The sequence below is a fragment of the Uranotaenia lowii genome, chromosome 3 (assembly GCF_029784155.1).
Source record: "Uranotaenia lowii strain MFRU-FL chromosome 3, ASM2978415v1, whole genome shotgun sequence".
Lineage (NCBI taxonomy): Eukaryota > Metazoa > Arthropoda > Insecta > Diptera > Culicidae > Uranotaenia > Uranotaenia lowii.
Window position 1 is genome coordinate 165400132 of NC_073693.1, and position 23877 is coordinate 165424008.

The window sequence follows — 23877 nt, forward strand, 5'->3', positions numbered from 1 at the left end:
ACATAATTTTCGTTTAGAAAGCTGTTAATTTTGGTTATTAGTAGCTTTTCGAAAACCTTACTAAAAATGCTTAAAAATGATATGGGACAGTAGTTATTTACATCGAGAGTATCTCCAGATTTTAATATTGGAATAACTCTAGCTGTCTTGAGACATTCAGGGTAGGTTCCTGTCTCTAAAAAAAGGTAAATGCTAGTAATTTAGTTGGTTTCTTAAAAAAAAACCAAAATAAAATTCATTCAAAATTGATATTTATTTGAGATAAAGGGACTTTTACCTTCGTCAGGCTCGTGGCAATTCGGCTTCGTGTTCTTACGAGCCACCATGGCCGCTGTTGCGTTTAAGGTTACTCTTTTAAGAGTACATGTACTCTTTTTCGATCGAGAAATGAGCTTACTTCTTTTTGTGAAATCTTGCTGTTTGTAATTCTTTTTTTTTTTTGCTGAAAGACATTTTATCAGAGAAACAAACTTATTTCTTCCAGTTTTTAGGTTGGTGTTCCTATATGTACAGAAAGTCCGAAAGAAATGCAACACGGTATTTCAGGTTTCTCTACTGTATTGAGTTTTCCAAATTATGAAGTAAAAAGTGGAAAGAATCACAAATCGATTAAAATCTAAACCTTTCGTCAAAAACAAGTTTTCTATTTCATTAGCAGTAGGTACTTTTCTATAAGTAAAATACAACCACTTCCAACTGTTAAAACCGCTTTTGAGAAAAGCTTCTCGAAATAAACTGTGCAGACAATCAGCGCCTTTGAATATGCATTTAGTGCCCAAACAGTGAGCAAAAAGCACAACAGCAATTTGAACTCCTTTTCAAATGCAACATTTTCTTATGTTTGCGATGTTCTGATCTCTATCTCTTCGAAGAATTCAACGGTCCTTTGAATTTTCACATATAATCTGCAAGAAAATGAACAAAAACTAAAAACTAGAACTTTCAATTTGTAGAAGTATTTTTTTAAAAGTCATAATTGCCATAAAAAGTCACATAACCAGCAACTAATTGTCACTATTGGCCTTAAATTTTCTGGTTTCTCCCGTTTCCCCTAAATATTTTGAAATATGATTTCAATGTACACTGAGGTTTTTTTTTACGCGGTATTTTTTCCCGCGTAAAAAAAAACCGCGTAAAAAAAAACCGCGTTAATTCGAAAATCCGCGTAAAAAAAACCGCGTTAATTCGAAAATCCGCGTAAAAAAAACCTCGTTAATTTGAAATTCCACGTAAAAAAAAACCCCGAAGTTCGAAAATCCACGTAAAAAATCCATTTTAATTAAAAAATTCGCGCAAAAAAGCACGTTACTAAAAAAACGCGTAAGAACCATGATTATTTAAAAATTTGCGTACAATGATAGTTTATTTTTAAGATGAAAAACAATGTCTCATGCCCATGTCTCAGGTCTCATGTCTCATGGCTCATGTCTCATGTCTCATGTCTTAGGTCTCATGTCTCATGTCTCAGGTCTCAGGTCTCAGGTCTCATGTCTTAGGTCTTATGTCTCATGTCTCATGTCTCAGGTCTCATGTCTCATGTCTCATGTCTCATGCCTCAGGTCTCTAGTCTCAGGTCTCATGTCTCATGTCTCGTGTCTCAGATCTCGAGTCTCATATTTCAGGTCTAAAATCTCAGGTCTCATGTCTCAGGTCTCATGTCTCAGGTCTCAGGTCTCAAGTCTCAGGTCTCAGATCTTATGTATCATGTTCTTAGTCTCAGAGCTAAGATTTTCCCAACTACAAAAAGATTCTCAGTTTTTTCCTTTGAAAAAGTCTTAGAATATTTTCTCTGAAAAACCGCGTTAATTCGAAAATCCGCGTTAAAAAAAACCGCGTTAATTCGAAAATCCGCGTAAAAAAACCGTGTAAAAAAACCGCGTAAAAAACATCAGTGTACTCTTTTTGGCGTTGAAGGATATGGTAACCCTTAACCCATTCATGTCCTTCTCCGTTCCACTAATCCGATCCAGTCCGGCTTTTCCGGAGGGATATCTGATGGATGACGTGGAATACACCTCGAAGCTTTGTGGCTCAATCTGAAACTAAAGCAGAGTATTATGACGAGAACCAGCACAACTAAATAAATGATATCTAAGAAAACACTTACCATTCTGTCCCGATTTTCACATATTGGACAAGAAGCAAAACTTGTTCCTGACTGACAAAACAGCTTAACCTCAATAAATGGGTTCGGCAAATAGTTACTTTCTTCGAGATGAATTTACCGTTTTGTTTAGCTCAATCCAGGTCAACTTCACCTCGCTACGAGGTAAGTTTTACCTTTTTTTGTTTTTACCTTTTTTTCTAGGTGAATTGTACCTCTTTTTCCAGGACGTTTCGGGTAAACTTTACCTCACTGTGAGGTGAGTTTCACCTCGAAAAGGTAGAAGTTACCTTGGGCAGGCAAATAGAAATTCGCTTGCAGCATTTTTTACTTTTCGACAGAAAAATGAGCACTTTTTGAAAAGATTTGTAATTGTTTATGATAAAAATTTGATCCGGAACCAAACAAAATCAATAAAGCTATTGGGTGGTATGAAAAAAACCTAGTAATTGCTTTTGCTAAACTAAATCGAGCAGTCGAGCAGTCGCTTAAAGCAATTGCTTCGGTTGTTATGAATAAAGTTTTTTTTGACAGCTGTTTTCTCAGTCAGGAGCTTTTACTTTTAGAACAAGCTAGTTTGGTATGAATAAAGCTCAAATCTGAAGCAATTGCTCGACAAATCTCCTAGCAATTGCTTTATTTTCTAAGCATGCTCGGTAGCAGACTTTTGCAATAAAAAATTCTTTAATAACGTCATGAATCTATCAAATTAGCAATATTTCACTTCAAAACAATTCAAAAAGGCATTTTCAACATGAATTAAGAAATTCTAAGTGATAACCCAACTTTTTTCATATTCCTGTCGTTGTATAAAATCATTCGTCTAAGATAAAATTAAAAAAATCAATTAGTAAATATTTCAAATTAAAAAAAATCTGGTTATAGTGGAAGAAGTCCCAATTGGCTCAAAGTAAGAAATAAATTGTAATAATTTAAAACATTATACAGATCTATCATTTTTATATAATTTTGTTATAATCCTAAGATTTAAAAAAATCTAAATTAAAATGCGCGCCTATTGCTATTTTTTTATACATCGGATTATCCCGATCCGAATACATGTGGAAGAGCTTATGATAAATATTAAAGTTAGGAAATTTTTCGTTTGACAATATTCGAATATGTTTTCATTTTTCTTTAAACATCAACATACGAGCACGCATTTACTAAGTAAAAGCTATCGAAGCAATTGATGAACCTTATTCATACCACTAATTGTCTCATAGGCATGCTCAGTTTGGTGAAACTTGTAAACTTATCGAATGCAAAACTCTCTCAAAGACTTAAAAAAAGTTCTAAGAATGAGCATTCTAATGAAACAAAATGTGGTCACTGGTCGGTGATTTAATCAGATCAATTTGAAATTTGAGCTCTTTTTTTGTTTTTGTCTTCTGTTTTTCCACCCCTGGGAAGTTACCTTTCCTTGCTATCTCGGTAAATTTTACCTTTTTGTTATTTTCCGTGAAGTTTCAGTAATGGACTTATTTTTTATTCTTTATTTTTGATTAAAAGTTAATCACCATTGATTTATTTTTATTATTTTTTGTTTAGAAAATTTCAAAGTCTCCTTGAACTAATTTTGCCAGTTAAAATGTACTGTTTCTGTATTATTTATCACGAATTTTCAATGAAAGCTGCTAAATCACATCATTACAGATTTATACTGGTAAACCACAGATTTTTTTTTTGCAAGGATTGATGGATAATCTACAATGTATTAAATTTCAAAAAAAAATTTTTTTGGCTGATGTCCACCGATTTCCCACTGTGGAGTGTGTTGAAAGTGTCCGTCAGTTCAGTTCGCTCAATTTCCGTGCACGAAAAATAAAAAAGGTAAAATGTACAGAGAAGCAGATTTGACTTTTTCCACCCATCTTTCTCGGTATATTTTACATTTTTTTAATTCAAAATTTACAACATTTTAGTTATTTCACTTAGAGTAACATACTAGCAGAAAGCGGAAAATGGCACTGCAGTTAAGCCAAAATCAGCTTTTTTGTTGTCTAATATTTTTTAATGTCGTCTTATCTTTTAATTGTTTAAATTGTTTGACTTGGCCTCCGGATTAAAAAAATGCATTTGAATTTCTGAAAACTGGTTGTATATCCTAAAGGTGATTTTTTTTTCTTATCTCGTACAGCATATCAATTCATGAATGAATGAATAAACATTTTTGTATCTTTTATAGACAATTGTAAATAGCGTTACACAACGACCCTTGTTTGCATTTCTTTCGCTGCTTTTAAGCTGCTCAATAACCACACTAAATGTTGCTGACACGAATTGGTTACAAAACATAGCCACTTGTTTGCAATTAAGTTGCCGCTCCACCTCCTGCAAAAGCAAACTAAGTGTATTGCTGAACGAGCATCTATTTGGGCTATTATTTTATTCATCAAAAGGGCATTGATGCAGCTTTCAGTTTATCAATTTTTTGATCCACTGGATGATTTAATGTATTGTACGCAGCTTTCAGGTTACACATTTGTATTTTTCGAATATGCTATCTATTTTTAAATTAGCTGTATGTACACTTAACGCCTCCGACAAAACGATTTAAACATTTGTTCAAAATTGCGCTGAATCGTAAAGGAATAACAGGAGGTATCATCTTCAAATGCATGAGCTAAAACCTGTAAAATCGCTTACTCACTGTTTTTGGTGTTTAATTTTTTTTTCGTGATTGGCCAAAGTGTCTATCTAAACCAGCCGCTCATTTCACGGTCAAGTTTGTGTAGCAGTTTCAAGTCTTCAACACCACACATGCCATTTTTTTCATATCGTATCTTACACCAGAAAATAAACATAAATATGTACACCTCGTAGCGCGCACGTTTTTCTTCTGCATTGGTATGTGCGCTTTTTTTAACGATATGATTCGATACGACGGGTTCTCTTGACGTAAAATGTTCATTTCACACATGTGTGTTTTTATCAAGAAACTCTTGACTTGACTGGTTAGCTGGCGTTACAATTTGCTGACGACGACGACGATACAGCAGCTTTTTGACCGATGATCGGACAAACGTGCTTAACCGCATTCATTGACAATCAAGTGCTGGTGGATCGATGGTAGCACGAGTCAATTTTTGTTTTTAAGTTATTTTTTTATATACCTAAGTGTTTATTTAGGCTTCTTACCAAGAAGAGTTTGTATGTGCCGAGTGTATCCAGTTACATAATAATTGGGATAACAATTTCCATTTCTTTTATTTTATATTGTTAGTAGGGAAGATAGAGACCGTAATAGCCGCGGCGACTAAACATTGTTATTAAAGTCTAGTTTTGGGAATGATAAAAATTTTACGAAATATGTCTAGAGTATGTCTCTGCATGTCGAATTTGAGTGTTCATCAGACATATTACGTCTATTTTAGAAGAGTGTAGCTTTTATAACACAAGTTTTCGAGGGGTTTTCTGTATCGTTGATTGACCTGAAACATTTGCCTGTTGCTCGTAACTAGACTCAGAAACCATATTTAAAACATATTGTCACAAAAACCCTCAAATTTTTAAAAAAAGAGGCTGCTATATAAAATTGGTGTGCAATAATGGGGATACGTTTTAAGACATCAATTTTGGCGAACTCCTAAGCTTGAACTTGCTATCAACTACGGTCCACCTGCGGCCCTAGCTGGCCAATGGCATAATGTTTGCACTCCGCGGTTGGTAATCAACATTGCACATGAACCAAATGAAAGGTGCTGGGAACGAGCAACACAATCTCACTGTAAAGTTTTGAGAATCACAATCTCTAATGTGAACTAATAACGACGCCAGCTTAGTCCGTGTAGTCCATAAAGGGAAAGGAAGTGCAGCACCTGGGATGATTTGTTTTTCGGAGACCGGCTGTACGCCATCCCTCCACAAATCTCACGCTCAATGTTTTGGGGTAAAAGTAATGTGGCATGGAAATCACCTTGGTAAGTGATGTGGTCACTAAAAACCTAAGCTCCTAAGTTCCTTATTGAAACTCCTACTCACTTCTACAGATACCACAATTTTCAAGTTTATATTTGCTAATTACCATTATTTTAGCTACAAATCGTGAAAAACACAGATCTTGACCCTTTAGTTCGCCTTTTTCTAAACTGCCGCATCCGTATCTAAATTTAGAGTCATAATCATGAATTTAGTTTTTTAAGACATAATTTATTAAAAAACAAATTTTGTTTTAAAACACTTCAAACTTTGCTTGATAAATAAATCGAGAATAAATCAAATTGTTTTATGGTACAACCATAAACTCAGGTGTTTTTATTCCTATCATCAAACCTAAAACAATATAAATATTTTGGAATTTATTGAATTGATGATGACGAATGCATTGAAAAATAGTCTAATGAATACAAATTACAGATTTTATAACTTATCTATCATTTTAAAAATTGAGTTAATTATCACAAACCAGCATAACCAGCTTTTTGATATGTTACTTATATCGAAAAGCTGGTTTGTGATAATTAACTTAATTTTGATAATGATAGACAAGTTAAAAAATCTGTAATATGTATTCTAGAGATGTACCGAATAGTGGTATTCGGCGAACGGCCGAATACCGAATATTGACCTTTTCAACTATTCGGCCAAACGAATATTCGGTCGAATATTCTATTGAGTTTTCAATGAAAAAATCTTAAGCGATTATTTCAATGGTTTCCATTTCTTCCATATTAATGCCCCTCATGTTTTAAGTCGATTATTCTCAACCAGATGATGTTATCGGATGATGTATTACAATATATTTTTCAAGAAGGGGTCTTTTTTGTTGTCGTACGTTTATTTAAAGAGGGTTTTAAGCCTTAAACTTTTACCCTCAGCAGGTGTCTTTCTGATTTTTAAAATGTTATTAATAACTGAAAAAACATCAGATGACTAGTCGCTTCTAGAGCGTTTATCTCCAAAGAGATTGCGTTCCTATGAAATCTGGTGCAAAACATGTCGAAACAGGTGCCAAGCTATTTGAAATTGCTTCTCTGATATTGAATTTGATGAAGGTCGAATTTTAGCAAGGTATTTTCAAAAACATATCATACTTTCAACCACACGTATCCAAACAATCAGGCATTCAGGACGATTGTTGAAAACAAAATTAAAAAGTTCAAAATTTATGCATGTTTTTAAATTTATGAAAAATCGTTATTGAAGACAAGATCTAAATAATATTAAAGAGCAATTTGAGTTTTTGATTTGATTTAGCAAATAATCTGAATAAACCCGAGCAAAACTCGGGAAATTGTAAACAATATCTGGACATCTCGGCCAGATTTGACTTATCTAGATTCTTTACTGGATTTATGGGAAAACCTGAATATATCCAGAAAATCTGGAATAAACTATAATCAAAGTATGAAGCGATACTTGTCAGCCTTCTCCTAAACGATCTACAGTGAAAGATACGCGGGTACATCATAGATGTTTCGCTGAAACCATAAGTTTTTAATGATAGTGTAGCTTTTACATAATTACTTTTGGATATTTGATAAATTATCCAAAATTATTTGAAAAATTTACAAGTCCGTAGTAGATATTCGGCCTATTCGGCCTATTCGGCCGAATACTTAGCTCAACTATTCGGTGAGCCGAATATTCGGCCTAACGGTTTTTTGGCGGTATTCGGCGCCGAATATTCGGCCGACCGAATATTCGGTACATCTCTAATGTATTCATTAGACTGATGTGATAACACATTAAGGACCCCGAAGAAATCCAAGTAAGGAACACTAAAATTTGGTTTTTCCTATTTTAACACATTAGGTGTTATAATACTTTTAACGCGATTAGAAACTCTTTGAAGCTAGTTCATAAGGTTCCAAACATGTAGTTGCATATTTTTAATTTTTAATGTAACATGATAGTTAAAGAATGTTTACATTTTTAGTGCACCAAAAGTTAATTTTGGAAAGCTTGCTTGGAAGTTGCCCTTCAAAATGCAAAAATATGCCACGGAAGATACAATGATAAATCAAGCTTTTTACAGGAATTTTCTCAAGTTTAATATATTGTAAGGAATTTGAAATTGAAAAGTAATATTACTGCATCAAACATCTAAAAATTGGTTTAGTTTAATCTGGCATATGGTGCAATATGTTAGCGAAAAAAAGTTAATAATGACATTCTTCTGCAAACAACAATCAGTTAAACTAAACTGGAATGTGTGTAGATGCAAAAATAGAACTTCTTTAAAATATGAGTGGTACAAACGCTTTAATCATCCGTAAAACTTAGCTGAAAGATGATTTTTATGTTGCAAATAAAGGATGTGGTTGCGAAATAGTTCCGTTAACAATTATTCGCAGTAATTTGATATTGATTACCATAGCATTTGTGTTAGTGATTTGTGTTAGACAACGATGTTCGACTGAAATTCTCACCTTGAAATGCTTGTAAATTCGGTAGGAAAACGATCGATTTTCAATTGAATTGGATAGCAAAAAACTTATATTTCGTTTGTTAACACAATAACACTATGTTCACAAGAAAGGCAATTTCATATTGGTTCTAGTGATGAAATTACATTGGCGATGTTTGACAAAAATATTATAATAAATGAAAAAGGGAAGTGCTTTCTGGATTTTGAAAAGTCAGCAAAAATTCTTACTTTACAGACGGGCGCAGTGGGCGTTAATCAAGGTGAATAAAAATCAATGATTTAAAAAAAAGTCGGATTTTTTCAAATTTAAATTCGACTTTGTATCTAACGCCTCAAACAGCCTATGTTTCTTGAGCATAGTTTTATTGCCTAAACCTTACGTTAACAGAAATACTCAAAATCCAGTGCAAAGCCTACTTTAGATGTTGGAAAATTCTCAGAAAATGCAAACTGAACATTATCCATTTGAATAGTCGTCAAAAATTCTATGTTTCGTATTTTATGGATCCAAAGGTGCGGAAATTTGAAAAATTGCGTCTTTTTATAATCCACTTTTAAAAAATTTCTACTGCGACTGGAACAGTTTTGGCGATTGGTAGGCAAAGGTTGAAAGTGTCGGACGCGTTTTGTCGGAACTGGGAAATTTTCTCTTTTTTTAAATTTATCAATAAATCATACTTTCGATATATAAGGGCTCTTTATATTTTAACTTCTAAAAGGCCTTTCAACTGGTACTCAATAAAGTGATATAGAAAAACTGATGGAAATTCTACATCTAACACAATCAAAAAATTATATGTTTATTCTCACATTTCCAATAGTAAAATTCTAGCATGGATTATAGTTGTTGTTTTCTTCTTAGAATATTTTCATTCTTGAACGATAGATTTGAATTCAGTAACACTGGTTTGCCAATAGCGCTGATGTGGTCTAGTGGATAGGCTGGCGCGAGTCTGGTAACCCAGGCGTACTGGGTTCGATTTCCGGTATCGGTAAGAAAATCTTTTGGGTTCGAATCCCATAAGTTGCCGACAGGTGAGATGCTTGGGGAGTAAGTAGAGGCCAGTCTCGAACCCACCCTTGTCCTTCCTCCAACTGGTATCAGGAGGAGTTGGTTTATTATCTTGAACTGCATTCTGTCCATATCCAGCCGGAATGGATATAATGAAGTGCATGATGGTCTAACCAACGTCTCATGATCGCTTACTATTCTACGCTGCCTACTCTAAACTTTAAAATTTCCTTCTCCTAACTATCTCTTATTTTCATTTCCAACGTCAGCTCCCCGAGATATTTAAACGCCACAAAAAAAAGTAACACTGGTTTGCCAATAAAGAAAAAAAAGTACAAGCAGAACTAATTTTAACCATATCATATGGATAATGAGCTTAAAAGCTCAACATTATTTTCGGAGTTTCATGATCACGTGAAATCTGTACGCCAATTGTCGTATAAAATTGAAACACTTTTCATTGGAAACAGCAATTAGAAAAGGATGTAACTCTTCTGTAAGACTCGATCAATACAATAAGGCTATTCGCGTCGTTATTATTAGCCATTTCAAATTATTCGTGACTTAATCGTAAAAATATCGACAATAATCGTGATTCAATTCAATGAAGTAGTCAAAATCAAAATGAAATTAAAAAAAAAATCAATAATTTGTGATGGATAATAATCACTGTAGCTCAATTGAAAGGAAATCAAGATACGCTTACAGAGGCTCCGAACCAATCTATGATGGTGTCGTTCGACCCTTGCCTTGGTCAACAATTATCCAATTACTAGCTGATTTTACCTGGCCTTGCTCGGGTTCACAATAGATATTAATCAAAATGAGTCGTTTGATTTTTCGAAATGTTAGAAGCTTTATATTCATCATTTTAAGAAATTGGGCCCATGTTTGGCCACGTAAGTTTTGTAAGTCTTTTAAAAGTTTTTATTGAGATTATTCACTGTGTTTATCGATTTCATTTTTTTTAGAAAAAGCTTATAGTTTTAAGGATTATGAATTGAATTTAAAAAAAAATTCCTTCTTCTCTATCACAAAAAACTTTAATCACTTTTGGAGACTATCCCACTTTTCAAGATGGATGATCTCCCTGTACAATGGTATATTTAAGTTTTATTTAATTAAAAATTTCTAAAAACACTTCCGAACCTTGTTGAATCATGTTTAAGACTCATTTGGCATGTTTTCAATTGTATGTGTGCTTTTTTCGCTTTTTTAATTTAACACTGTTTTTCTTAAATGTTGAAAGTTGCACTTAAAGTTTCTTGGAGTTATCGAAAAGAAATCATCTCTGAACCGAAATAACCATTTAAATGTTATGGAAATGGTCTTATTTGAGTTCCATTAATTATTTTGAAGAGTGATCAATGTTATAATTCTTTGAAATCATTTGTTTGAACTCGCAGTACCAAACGGTTTTTTTTTCAAAATTGGATGGTAGAATTGAACACATTGATGACCAAAAATAAATCAAAAAGTATAAGTAAATTGGCCAATGAAATAGAATTGTATAAAACTTAAAACCTCAGATTGTATTATCTAATCAATTTTCTAAACTCCCATTTAGATTCCCCGGCGGCTATCAAAGCGTTGAAATTGCAGCCTTCAACATATAACTCTGAATCTAATGATTTTTTCTTTCTCTATAAGGAATCCTAAAAATTTGAAAATGGTTGGTTAAAAGCTGGAGTTTATGAAAATCGGTTCATTAGTTTTTCAGCATTCAGTCCAAATAGTTATTCAGCTGAAGAAGCCAATTCACTGTTGACTGTTCAGTTCACTGTATATCCTTGTAAACTCTCAAAGCCTCTCAGCGGGGCGTAGGCAGCACATTGAAAATCACTACAATTTTAGTCAATATATTCTTTACAGGTTAGTTGTATTTTTCAATACAAAATGTAGGCTCATTATTCCATCCAAATATCTCGTACCGGTACCAGGTGTTTTGAACAGTAGAAGGAAAAAACACCCGCCAAAATTTTACCTTTCAGATCTTTGATGCTCAGCAAGCTTTGATTTGCTTTCCAGTCCACGTGAACTCTTGATGGTCGTTTCTAATGTCCGGCCCATGGTGATGGTGAAAACAACCCCGCCAAAGGGAAAAAATTGGTTCTGAAAAATGGGTGCCATGACTTTTGGTTTGTGGGAAAAAAACGAAAGTTCTATGGGAGGGTCCCTTTTCTCAGGTGGGAGGGGCTCGAAACTATTACTAAAAACTTTCCATGGTCCAAACACATAACTGTACCAAATTTCAGGCTGATCGGTTAGGCGGTGTGGATTTGTATAAGGTGCATACAAACATATATAGTCCAACTCATCTTTATATATTAGATTAAAGGCCGCTGGCTCTATCGCATTGTTCTCTTCAATTGTCTATTACAATCAATTACTTACGGTTTCCTCCACAAAATGGTGATCCAGACCCAAATAGCAGAGTTCGAAACTTTTTGTTGATATCGGCGAAAAGGTCAATAGACTTAGCACTAGTTTTCCAGCTTTTTCTACTCGTGCTTCTCGCGGAAAAGATTCCTGCTGCCGAAATGTATCCACCAAAATTTAATCACCTTCAATTTATCAAAATTGCCTCAGTGAAAGTAAAATATGACTTCTGGCGCGCCGCAACAACACCAGTCAAATCCAACCAGCTTGTTATCAATCTGATCATAGCAACACAGAGTGCATTTATCCTAATCGCAGCAACTCTGAAACTTACGTCAAATAGTATATATAAGATGGAAATATTGCAATAAAGTTTCATTCCTTATCTGGCAGTCATTAAATAAAGTATTGAATTCAAGAGTTTGGAACCGAAGGAAGTTTTGGAAGTTCAAACCGCATGGAGGAAATTTTCAAGATGATCCTGCATCAAAATCGACAAATGGCGGAGCAGAATCAACGTTTGATGGTAGTCATGGAGCGTTTCACCAATCAAGCGGCCTCCCATCAGCCAGCAAACAATCCGGAACTGGTCATCGAATCCCTTTCATCTAACATCCGGGAATTCTGCTACGATCCGGACAGTGGTCTGACGTTTGACCGCTGGTATCAAAAATACGAAGACTTTTTCCTCCTGGATGGTTCCAAACTCGACGATGCGGCCAAGGTTCGGTTATTGCTCCGAAGTCTCAACGTTACCGTCCACGATAGGTATCTAACTTCATTCTACCCAAACATCCGAGGGAATTCAGCTTTGCTGAGACTGCAGTGTTCGGCATCGCTAACTGAAAAATTAGCGCTGCTAATTAAATCGCTAACTCATACAAAGTTAGCGATCGCTAATTAAATACGCTAAATGTGCCAAAAAAGTTATCGCTTTAAGCTTAAAGCGCTAATCGCTAATAGCTAACTGTTTACCAACATTAAGGCCGGAACAAATATTAAAGCGTAGTTCTTTTAGAACTGGGACAGTTACGAATGCGTGTATCTCAAGAACCATTCGTTTGATCGAAATACTTTCTATGAAGAAAATGAAGGTAATGTTATGATACTTCATGAAAAAATTTAAAAAAAAAATATTTATCGTTTTTTGTTAGAGAAATTTCTATTTTATTCTTGGTATCTCTCATTGGCCGGCGCACACTTTTTACAGTCATGGTATTGATCAGTTTTTCCAACATATATTTCGTCAAATCTATATTTTAGGTGGCTTTGCCCTCCTCCTTCAATTTCTGATATTTGGCGGTCCAATACTTCTCTTTTAAAAGAAACTGGAAGCATTTGAGTGGATACAGTAGTTTCGAAATGAACAAATTTGATTATTTTTGACCACATTTTTGAACGTTTTTAATGGAATTTCTTCTGGCAAAATCTGATAATAACGAAGTAAAACCATCATAAGATGTTATAATAAGATAAAATCGGTTAGTATAAATCGAAGGTTGCGGGTGGTACATACAAGATTACTCTTTTTAGGCTTTTAAAAATAGCGAAACCCAAAGTTTCGTTTTGAAAATTTTTGTTTTTTTTTCGCAGGAGCAGAATTTCAGCAAATCATTATAATTTTATACAAAATAACCAGCAAATACATACTTTAATATACTCGGGATTTTGCAACGAGCAGACATGGTATAGAATCCAAACGCTGGAATTTATTCAATATTGGGTATTTCATAAGTTTTGTCGTTCATCAGAAATCATCTGTCCCATAGCCTCGGTGCCGGCTTTACAGCTTACGAGCTCTGGAACTAGCAAAAAATGGTTGTTTGAGGTTGGGTTTGAATGAGTCATCATTAGGAAAAACTTTCAGCTTATCGGAGAAAATTGTTTTTAACATTTCAGCGATCTACCCTAAGTTTTTCGCTTATTGAAAATTAAAAATAATGGTATGAGACTTGACTTCCCAGATTACCCTCAACCGTAGTTGCCGATCATGTGCTTCACTCCAATGCTTGATTTTAACTTTGTGGACATTATTGACAGTGTTTGCAAACTTATCCACCCCAAAAACTCAGTAATTCTTTGAATAATCAACGGTTTTGTCAGCTAACAATTTGATAATGACGAATTTTAAAGGAAACTGTGCAAAATTATTTTTTATTCTTTTTCTCTTGCATCGTAAATAATTCAAAAACGCGTGAATCTGAAATTTTGAAAAAATAGGTCGAATAGTATTTTTACAGGCAACAAAATGCTATCAAAATTTTGAATATCCGATAACCAGTAAACGAGCTATTAGCAAATGAAAGTGTCCCATTTCTAAAAGATCTAAGCTTTAAATTTTTCTCTAGTCACGCACTTCCCCCTTTCGATTTTTCCAACTTACTGAAGTTTCAAGTATTTAATTTAAAATTAGATAAATTGATCGTATTTTTATAAAATTATATGAGCAAAACCAAAACTGTCAAAGATAGGAGTTTTAACGAGCCTCTGTGTTCTATAAATTAAAACAAACGATTTTCGAACAATTAAAGAAAGAGCAAAAGAACAGAATGTGGAAAATGGGAGCTCTCTCTCTCTCTTTTTTTTATTTAAATTATGGTTAAAAGTTTACTCGATTGATTGGTTTTGTGCAAAGTAGATAGTATGCAATTTTGCTGCAAATAATCTTTTGTGCAATTCATTTTTTGTTTGTTTTGGCATTATTTTACATAATCCTCATTTAAAACCTTTAACCTGTTTTCCCCTTTTTCAAATTTGCCGGAGCAATGTCAAACGTTTATACAATTTCTATTTTAATTTAAAACGAAGGCTACAATAGTGATTTTAACTTTTTTTATATGAACTGATCTGAAAAATCTCTAGAAAACTGTATTGTGAAAAGTTAATAGCTCAACCACTTGAAAACAAATGCTGTAGTGTCAGACCATTTTTATTACGGCAAAAGAAACAACTTTCCTCGATAAAAGATCGAACTAAAGAGGGTTTTTATTTCATCGTCATAAAAAATTATAACTTTTCCCGCGCAAAGTACAATAAATTAACGGCTAAAACAATCAAATTGGCAACATTCAGAATCATTCACAATGGTAACGGTACAAGGGGTTATGCACAAACTTTTGTGACGCTCGTTTCAGGGTAACCAAAACAATCGAAACCAAACATACTGGCCACCTAAAACGGGAGTATGACATTTGGCATAAAGCCATTTGGCATAATGCCTTTTGGCATAAAGCCATTTGGCATAAAAGCCATTTGGCATAAAGGCCATTTGGCATAAAGGCCATTTGGCATAAAAGCCATTTGGCATAAAGCCATTTGGCATAATTTCAGCTTACCGAGTGGTGACTGTTTAAATAAACTTGCAATTTTTTTTTCAAATTTTGCGGCGTTGCCGCAAACATCGGGGATGCAGGGGGTGAGGCGGCACAAAGCCGCCGAGGCTCCCCAATCCGAGGTGGCCGCCGACCCGCCGTCGGAAGCGGCGGCCATATTACATTGGTCTAGGTCTACTGGGGCCTCCTAGGTTTACGTGAAAGCTAGGGGTGATCCCTTAGCCCCGTCCGCCGCGCGATAGCGCGAAGGACACACTTTCATGAAAGTTCGAACGCGCAGCGTGAGGAGTCGGTTAAAGCTTAGGTCTAAACGCCTTACTTATTGCGGTTCTACAAAAGTCAACACCAGCCTCCTCACGCTGCGCGTTCAAACTTATATTAAATATTGTCCTTCGCGCTATCGCGCGGCGGACGGGGCTAAGGGATCATCCCTAGCTTTCACGTAAACCTAGGAGGCCCCAGTAGACCTAGACCAATGTAATAAGGCCGCCGCTTCCGACGGCGGGTCGGCGGCCACCTCGGATTGGGGAGCCTCAGCGGCTTTGTGCCGCCTCACCCCCTGCCTCCTCGATGTTTGCGGCAATGCCGCAAAACTTAAGAAAAGAAAACATGCAACGTTGACCGAAAAGTGAATCTCAACGTGATCACACGAAAAAAGAAATTATGCCAAATGGCTTTATGCCAAATGACCTTTATGCCAAATGGCCTTTATGCCAAATGGCTTTTATGCCAAATGGCTTTATGCCAAAAGGCATTATGCCAAATGGCTTTATGCCAAATGTCATACTCCCCCTAAAACAACTGTTTTACATCTAGCAGCCCTATATTTGTTTTGGTTTCAAATCACGATATTGAAGCACAGAATTATTCTTCCACCAACTACTGGCGCAAAGTGTTCATCGTCGAAAGGGTCACTTTGCTGCGAAATGCATCTTGCATCTTGCAGACTGGGTCACAAAAAAAACTGGACGATGAGCTTGAGAAACGTCGGCACAGGTAGGTAACTTATAACATCAGCAGCTTGCCTCTGGATTCGGGTCACATAGGAGTGATAGTTTGGACTATCGGAACAACAGGCGTGCTTACGAGCCAGCAAGCACGGTGGATATCCAGATGGCAGGTATTCAACCTAAATACCACCGCTTTCCATTCGGGATGACGTTTCGGGACGGGTCGGAATACAAGGATTTGTTCATAGTACTGGAAAGAAGTTACGGACGGGCACTGACTGGCAGTCAGTACCGCAGGATCCCGGATGGCTGATGTTAGGCCGTCAACATCAGTACTCCCATTCGGGCTGCACGGTCGATCCGCAACGATGGCAGGGTTCAGGAGGGTTAGGGTCATTGTTGATGGAAGCTCGATCTTCACGGTGACTTGTTGTATATGGTACACATATTTGCACGGGTTAGGTTGCAGGTCGGGATTGGTAACTGAGCGGCGTAGATCGTCTATGTAAAGGGTCAGACAGGTACAGCGAAAGGTTACCCAGGGCAGGATTGCTTAATGGGTGATGAACTCCTGGCAAAAGCTTCCTGCATCCTGGTCACGGCACCAAATGTTGTGTCAGACCATTTTTATTACGGCAAAAGAAACAACTTTCCTCGATAAAAGATCGAACTAAAGAGGGTTTTTATTTCATCGTCATAAAAAATTATAACTTTTCCCGCGCAAAGTACAATAAATTAACGGCTAAAACAATCAAATTGGCAACATTCAGAATCATTCACAATGGTAACGGTACAAGGGGTTATGCACAAACTTTTGTGACGCTCGTTTCAGGGTAACCAAAACAATCGAAACCAAACAAATGCTGATGAAGAGATGTTGAAAATAGTTTTATATTGTTTAACACCTTTTATTGTTATCTTCTTCTGTAAAAGTTGCTAAAAAAGTGCTTAAAGAGAGAAAAATGACACTAAATACATCTTTTCTCTAACTCTAGTACGCATTCCTCCATTGAATCCAATTATGCAATCAGAATTATGCACAATGTCACTTTGACTTGATTAATGAAAGAAAGTTTATTCTATCACAAATAATTCGAGAGTTTTATACAAATATATGGGACTTAGCGATCTTCCATTAGCGGAACCAAAAAATAGCGGAACTTTTCAATTCGCTAAATCATACCAAACTTAGTGGCAAAATTAAACCGCTAACAAAAAGTTAGCGGACTAACTAGCGAATAGCGGATTAGCGCTTTTGTGCCGAACACTGTGAGACTGTTGAAAAACTCAAACAGCTTTTCGGAACCCGAATCTCACTGTTCAGTAGAAGGTACGACTGTTTCCAAGTCGTGAAGCAGCCGGACGAGGACTACGTTACCTACGCTGGGACGGTCAACAAACGATGCGAGGATTTTGAGCTTGGCAAGATCACACCGGACCAGTTCAAATCGCTCATCTTCATCCGAGGCCTCCAATCTTCCAAGGATGCCGACGTCCGAACACGCCTGAAATAGATAGACTTGCGAAATCATAACTCGATCTCACCAAACAGACGTTCAAGCTTTTGATGGTGTATAAATCGCCCTATTCCTGGGCAAAACGCCTCTTAACTCCAAAAAGCGCAAGTCCGTCGGATACCAAGTTGTTCATGCGGTATCCGAAGCTCAATCCTGAATCCTGAGGTATGCCCAAGTCCTGAATGTTGGTTATCCTTGCTATGCTCTCGTCGAGAGAATATCTTAACCTTTTCCTTCCCACGAGGTTTTTCACGTTTTAAAAATAGAAATATTGATTTACAAACATAATTCTAGAACAAAAGATGCATAATTTAGGACTATTTCAATGATCCATTTAATAAATTTGGGTTTTGAGGTGGATCATATATGCTCTATTGGGAAGATAACAACACATAGGGTGCAAACGAAAAAACAAGAAATGATTGCAAAAAATATGGAATATCATCACCTCATTGATCACAAAACTAAGAAGATCCTATTTCGTAAAAAAACTTCATTGGTATACCCATATTTCGAAAGTCTAGTTATTGAAATTTTAGAATTTTTTTCATTTTAGCCTTGAACAATGGCCGCCATGACACTTGGTGCCAGAAAAAAAGAAACATGCTGTTTTTCGAAAAAATCACAAACTTTTAGAATTATTTCGCAACTTATGGTCATTTTAGATAATGAAATAACTATCCTGAAGCGATTTTTTTTTGACGGAATGATTTTCATGAGTTTTGATAAAAAGCTTCACAAGAAGAAAAGTACGTTTTTTCCCAGTGTATCACCAGTTATCCACTTTACTTTTTCGAAAATGTATATGTTTCATAGTTGAAATCTAAGTAAATCATCATTTGATTCTGCTTGCATAGACAACCTGCTGCACGTCAGTATTTTATTTTATGAAAACTTGTCAAGTTATTGAACAACAAATGACGACTTGATTTAAATTCGAAAAAAATCTGCTGAGCTAAACCTAGTGAATCGATGTTCTTCAAATTTTGTGCAATGTTTCTTCACTCATATCTATACATTCGGTGAAAAAATGTTGGAAAAAGTTTGGCAAAATCTTTATTCTTTTTCACGAGCAAAAATAACTTCATGGGTCGTCGGTGTAGATAAAAATGAATAAATCTGGCAAGTCTGGCAAGCTGCCCATTTAGTTAAATGAAGATAAGCGGCCCCAAGTGGCTGCCTTGAGGTACTCCAGGTACGTGTTTACAGAATATTCTGCAGTCTGTCCATTAGATAGTATTTGATTCAATGAAAAGTTCAGTCCAAATGCACTTTTACTCAATAATCGAACATTTTGTTGAAATAATTCAAATTTTTCACTAATCGGTTGCTTTCCTGTTCAATTATGCTCGTCTACGTCATCAGGCAAAATTCTTGATTTCATACAGATGTTTGAAATTCTCAAAACTCATTCGATTCAGTTTTCTCACTACTTTTCAGTCAGCCTTCAATAATATATCAATTCTTGTGATGAAAAATAGTGTTTTGAGTTGAATCTGTTTACCAAAATATTGTTTCTGCCAATATACCTTTGGTAATCGGACATTTTCGGTCCCAACTGCGTCCGATCGACAAGAGAGTACTGTAATTGAAAAATCTGAGTTTTGTACCAGATGTATTCTGAGATATGAAGGATCGATTGGTATACTTAACTCTAGGCCTGAGGGCCTCATTAAATTTCTAGCGACGACACGTCCCAACAACAGATTGTTCGGTCGTGGAGTTTACTCAGCCATATACGTTGATTGATAAATGAATGGAAAACGAGACGAATATCAACAACGCCAAAACAGTGCAGTTGTTATTTGTTAAAACCTGCCTGCCTAGACTGGTAAACGGCTCATTTAAAAAAAGTATTTCACTGGCGCTGAATAAAGCAAGGTGCTAATCCGCTCCGCTCTGCAGTTATAGCGGAAGTGATTGATCTGTGTGCTATTTGAATGTGGTTTTAGCTGCTGAGTTGTATTACGCACGTGGCTACTGGAAGTATGTAATGATAAGTTTACTATCGGTTGGTGTAGTATCTAAGGGTTGTTGGTACATGCTGGTGTGTGTCTCTTGCGAGTGTGCGAAGAGATTTGGTTGTGTTTAGGTGTTGGCCTAACTGTTCACTGGCCGGTTAGCTCTATCCCGAACATGGCGGAATGCGATAGATGCATAGATGATTGCTGGGTAGCGTTGTCTACTACGAATGCTAGTAGATCAAGTGTATGATTGTCTAGTTGCTCAGTCCTCTCTCTTATCTCCTAGTGCTGATAGCGTGCAAGGTCGTTGATTTCGTTGTTTTCCTTCTCTTTGTTCTGCAGTTCATTCGAGTTCGGATTGGTCGTTGTAACATAAAAATCTAATCAAATAGATAGAAGAGCATTATTTTTGTTGCAAAATTACTAATGTTTTATGTTTTTGCTTTTAGATCCTAAAATAAAATGATGCATAATCCATCACAATATTACGCCATGGCCAATGGGTATCCTCCGGTGCAAGCGAAAGGTCAACCACAACAGCAGCAACAGTATCCGCCCTCATCACAACCGCAAGGAATCCCGCCCCAGCAGCAACAGCAGCAGTATCCAATGAAAAATGCTATGACAAATGGTCCTTCGCTGCCTCCACAACAACAACAACCGCAACAAAAGCAACAGTACATTGCCCCTGGTCAAGCACTACAAAATGGGCCTCCGATGACACCGCAAAATCAATACAGTGCTCAGATGCCACATCAAAACAATCGCGTAGGAAATCTTATTACGAATGGTAACAGCGCAGCTTCGTCCAGAACCGCGTCACCTTCACTGGGGAACAACAACATACCAGCGTCACAGTTGCCGCCATCAGGAGCAAATCGGCCACCGGGCGCATATCCAACGCCTTCTAGTCAAAGTCAACAGCTTAGTGCGCCAGTTACTAGTAGCTATAATTTGAGTCCCAGCAACAACTGGACGAGTGGGATCAATAGTAATCTAATAAATACCCCCCCGAAGACTGCCTCGGGTCTGTCAACTCCACTGAATGCATCTACTCCCACTTTGGGACAGCCGCCTTCAAACGGCCCTGTAAATAATTTAACAGCTAGTATGCAAAATTTAAACGTAAATAGAGTTCCAACGGCTCAAATGAATCACATCAACGGATCGGGTCCCGCTCAACCGCCGGTGTCTACAAACAATTATGCAACACAGGCACCACCAGGACAGGGACCTCCACTACGTCAGTCCGAGGTTAGTCCTGGGAACCAAAATTTGCCACCCACAAATGGAACTTATGGACAGCAGACAGCGCCCCAAATGAATCCGATGAATCGTCCCATAAACGGAAACTATGTAACCAGTCCATCGATGCCACTCCAGCCACAAGGACCCATGCCTCCGACAGCGGCCACTTCAGCTAAACCTACAATGAACAAACGACCACTTTATCCAACCCAACCGATGACCGGTAACAGTTTTCCAAATCAGCAACAGCCAACACAACAAATTCCTGTCGTCCAACAATTTCAACAACAACAACAACAGCAACATCAGCAGCAGCCCCAACAGTTCCATCAACACAGTCATTTACCTCATCAACACCATCCTCATCAACAGCAGCAGCTGCAGCAGCAACATCAACAACAACAACAATTACTACATCAACAGCAACAACAACAACAACCCTACGGCAATCCACAATACAACGTCGTGAAGAGCGGTTTCAATCGACTGTGGGGAAACAACACGACCGATCTGCTCCAGAACCGGCACATTTTGCCGACGGAGAAGGTTCGGCCGCCGGTCATCCATCTGAATCACCCGTTCCAGGACGCCGTCAATTGCAATCCCGAGTAAGTACCAAAAGCGATATAGTTGAGTTCCTCAATCTGTACCTACACACCTTTTCACGTGCTTTCAAATGTTTTTTTTTTTCGAATCTTCTGCCATTCGATCGATTTTTGCAGGACGATTTCCTTCCTCCGGTCTAGCAGCAATAACTTTAAAACATTAAACATTTACAAGGATTTCAGAGAGAAAAAAAACTATTTACTAGTCTTACTTTTTTGAATCTATAGCAAAATGCGACCTAAATGAGGCATCAACATCAAAATGATACAATTTTTGGTGTTCATTTTTATGCAATAGCAAAACCAGGCATTATTAAGGTATCAATGTTAATTTTGTATACAAGAAACATAACAGCTTAGTAATCGACACCAACTGCAATTTCGATGTTGATACCTCATTTTGCAGTCATCATTAGACAATCTGCCTTGTTTTTTTAATAAGTCTTTTAATCATTACATTCAAGTTATATTATTACAGTTTATTAAGTGTTCAGATCAATTATGATCAGTTCAACTCTTTGATTAAGTAAATTTTAAACATTGTTTATTTGATTTAAATTTGCTAGAGCAATAAATTATTTGATTTATAGGAAAATATCCTGTAGAGAAAAAAATATATGTATATACTTAAACCTAAATTATATCCTAAAAACTAACTTAATTGTAAAGAGAACGAATCTCTGCGATGGAAGACTGCATCGATTTTCCTCTGAAGTTTGAGATGATTTTGTTGGCCATCTCTTCGATCGATTCAATGCCCGCAATCCGATGAAGGTTTTCGGTGCGTGCCAAGGTGGAAGCCGTAAAACCATTTTCAGAACCTTGTTCTGAATCCTCTGGATGGCTTTTTTTCTCGTCGCGCAGCAGCTAGACCAAATCGGAACTGCATACATTATCGCTGGTCGAAACACCTGTTTGTAGATGAGTAACTTATTCCTCAGGCAAAGCTTTGATTTCCTGTTGATGAGAGAATAAAGAGATATAGTGTATTTATTACATTTAGATTGAATATCTTCAATGTGATTTTTAAAAGTAAGATTCCGATCAAGTGTGAGTCCCAAGTACTTCACGTGATCAGACCATTCTAATGAAACCCCATTAAAAGTTATGGAAAAATTTTCATTAGGTTTTAAAAAATTTGCTCTTGGCTTATGGGGAAATCAAATAAGTTGAGTTTTGGAAGCGTTAGGAGAAATTTTCCACATTTTCAAGTAATTCAAAAAGGAATTTAAATTTTGTTGCAATCTACTGCGTACCACCCGTAAATTTCGACCTTTGGCTGAAAGCAAAGTATCATCAGCTAATAATCTTCTAACTTTTCCTTCCGGTACATCAGGAAGGTCAGAAGTAAAAATATTGTATAAAAATGGCCCAAGTATACTGCCCTTAGGGACACCAGCTCTAATGGGTGTCCTTTCAGAGCATGAATTTTGATAGCTTACTTGTAAGGTTCGGCTAGTCAAATAATTTCGAATTATTTTGGTGAGATATACACACGGAAAATAAAAAAAAGGTAAAATTTACCTTTTTGCGAGGTGAATTTTTTCCACCCCTCTTTCGAGGTAAATTTTACCTTTTTTTCATTCACCTAGCAAAAAGGTAAATTTTACCTTTTTCGCATTCACCTAGCAAAATAGTAAATAATACCGTTTTCCCATTTACTGATATAAAAGGTAAATGCTGGTTGGTTTGATTGTTTGCTTCAATAAGAATTAAAAAAATACAAAATTCTTTCAAAAATGATATTTATTGGAGATAAATAGGGACTGGTATTTCGGCTTCGCGTTCTTCTGAACCGCTATGGCCGCTGAATCCACCTGCGTTGCGTTCATTCATGGCCTCCTCCGTTCGACTAATCCGGTCAGGTTCGGCTTTTCCGGCTGGAGGATGACGTGGAATACACCTCAAAGCTCTATGGGCCGATCTGAAACATAATCAATAGTATTATGACGAGAACCAGCACAACTAAATGATATTTAAGAACACTTACCATTCTATTCCGATTTTCACATATTAGGCACAAAACAAAACTTGTTCCTAGAATGACAAAACAGCTTAACCTCAATGAACGGGTTCGGCGAATAGTTACTTTTTTTTAGAAGAATTGTACCGTTTTGTTTAGCTCAATCCAGGTCAATTACACCTCGCTACGAGGTAAGTTTTACCTTATTTGGATTTACCTTTTTTTCTAGGTGAATTATACTTTTTTTATCGAGCTCAATTCAGGTGAACTTCACCTCGCTACGAGGTAAGATTTACCTTTTTTGGATTCACCTTTTTTCTCGGTGAATTGCACCTTTTTTCCAACCTCGATTCAGGTAAATTTTACCTAACTGTGAGGTGAGTTTCACCTCGAAGAGGTAGAAGTTACCTTTTTGGCTTTCACGAGCGTT

The 23877-nt window shown here is 36.5% G+C and overlaps 2 protein-coding genes across 3 annotated transcripts in view; both read left to right on the forward strand.

Annotated features, from left to right (window-relative positions):
• The window catches only part of LOC129758060 (protein transport protein Sec24A), a 56726-nt gene that overhangs the window by 12783 nt on the left and 20066 nt on the right, over positions 1-23877 (forward strand). Inside the window, exons 1-2 of one of the 2 annotated variants that reach the window (XM_055755487.1) lie at positions 19552-19653; positions 20081-21487. In XM_055755487.1, the coding sequence (XP_055611462.1) occupies positions 20094-21487 (1394 nt within the window). In that variant the 5' untranslated portion in view covers positions 19552-19653; positions 20081-20093. Of the gene's footprint in view, positions 1-19551; positions 19654-20080; positions 21488-23877 lie in introns of those variants that run through there. The other variant, XM_055755486.1, reaches the window with a different exon arrangement.
• LOC129752816 (uncharacterized) lies at positions 12326-17664 on the forward strand. Its single transcript, XM_055748595.1, has 4 exons — positions 12326-12636; positions 16017-16196; positions 16247-16397; positions 17446-17664. Exons 1-4 carry the CDS (start codon positions 12326-12328, stop codon positions 17662-17664), a joined length of 861 nt encoding a protein of 286 aa, XP_055604570.1.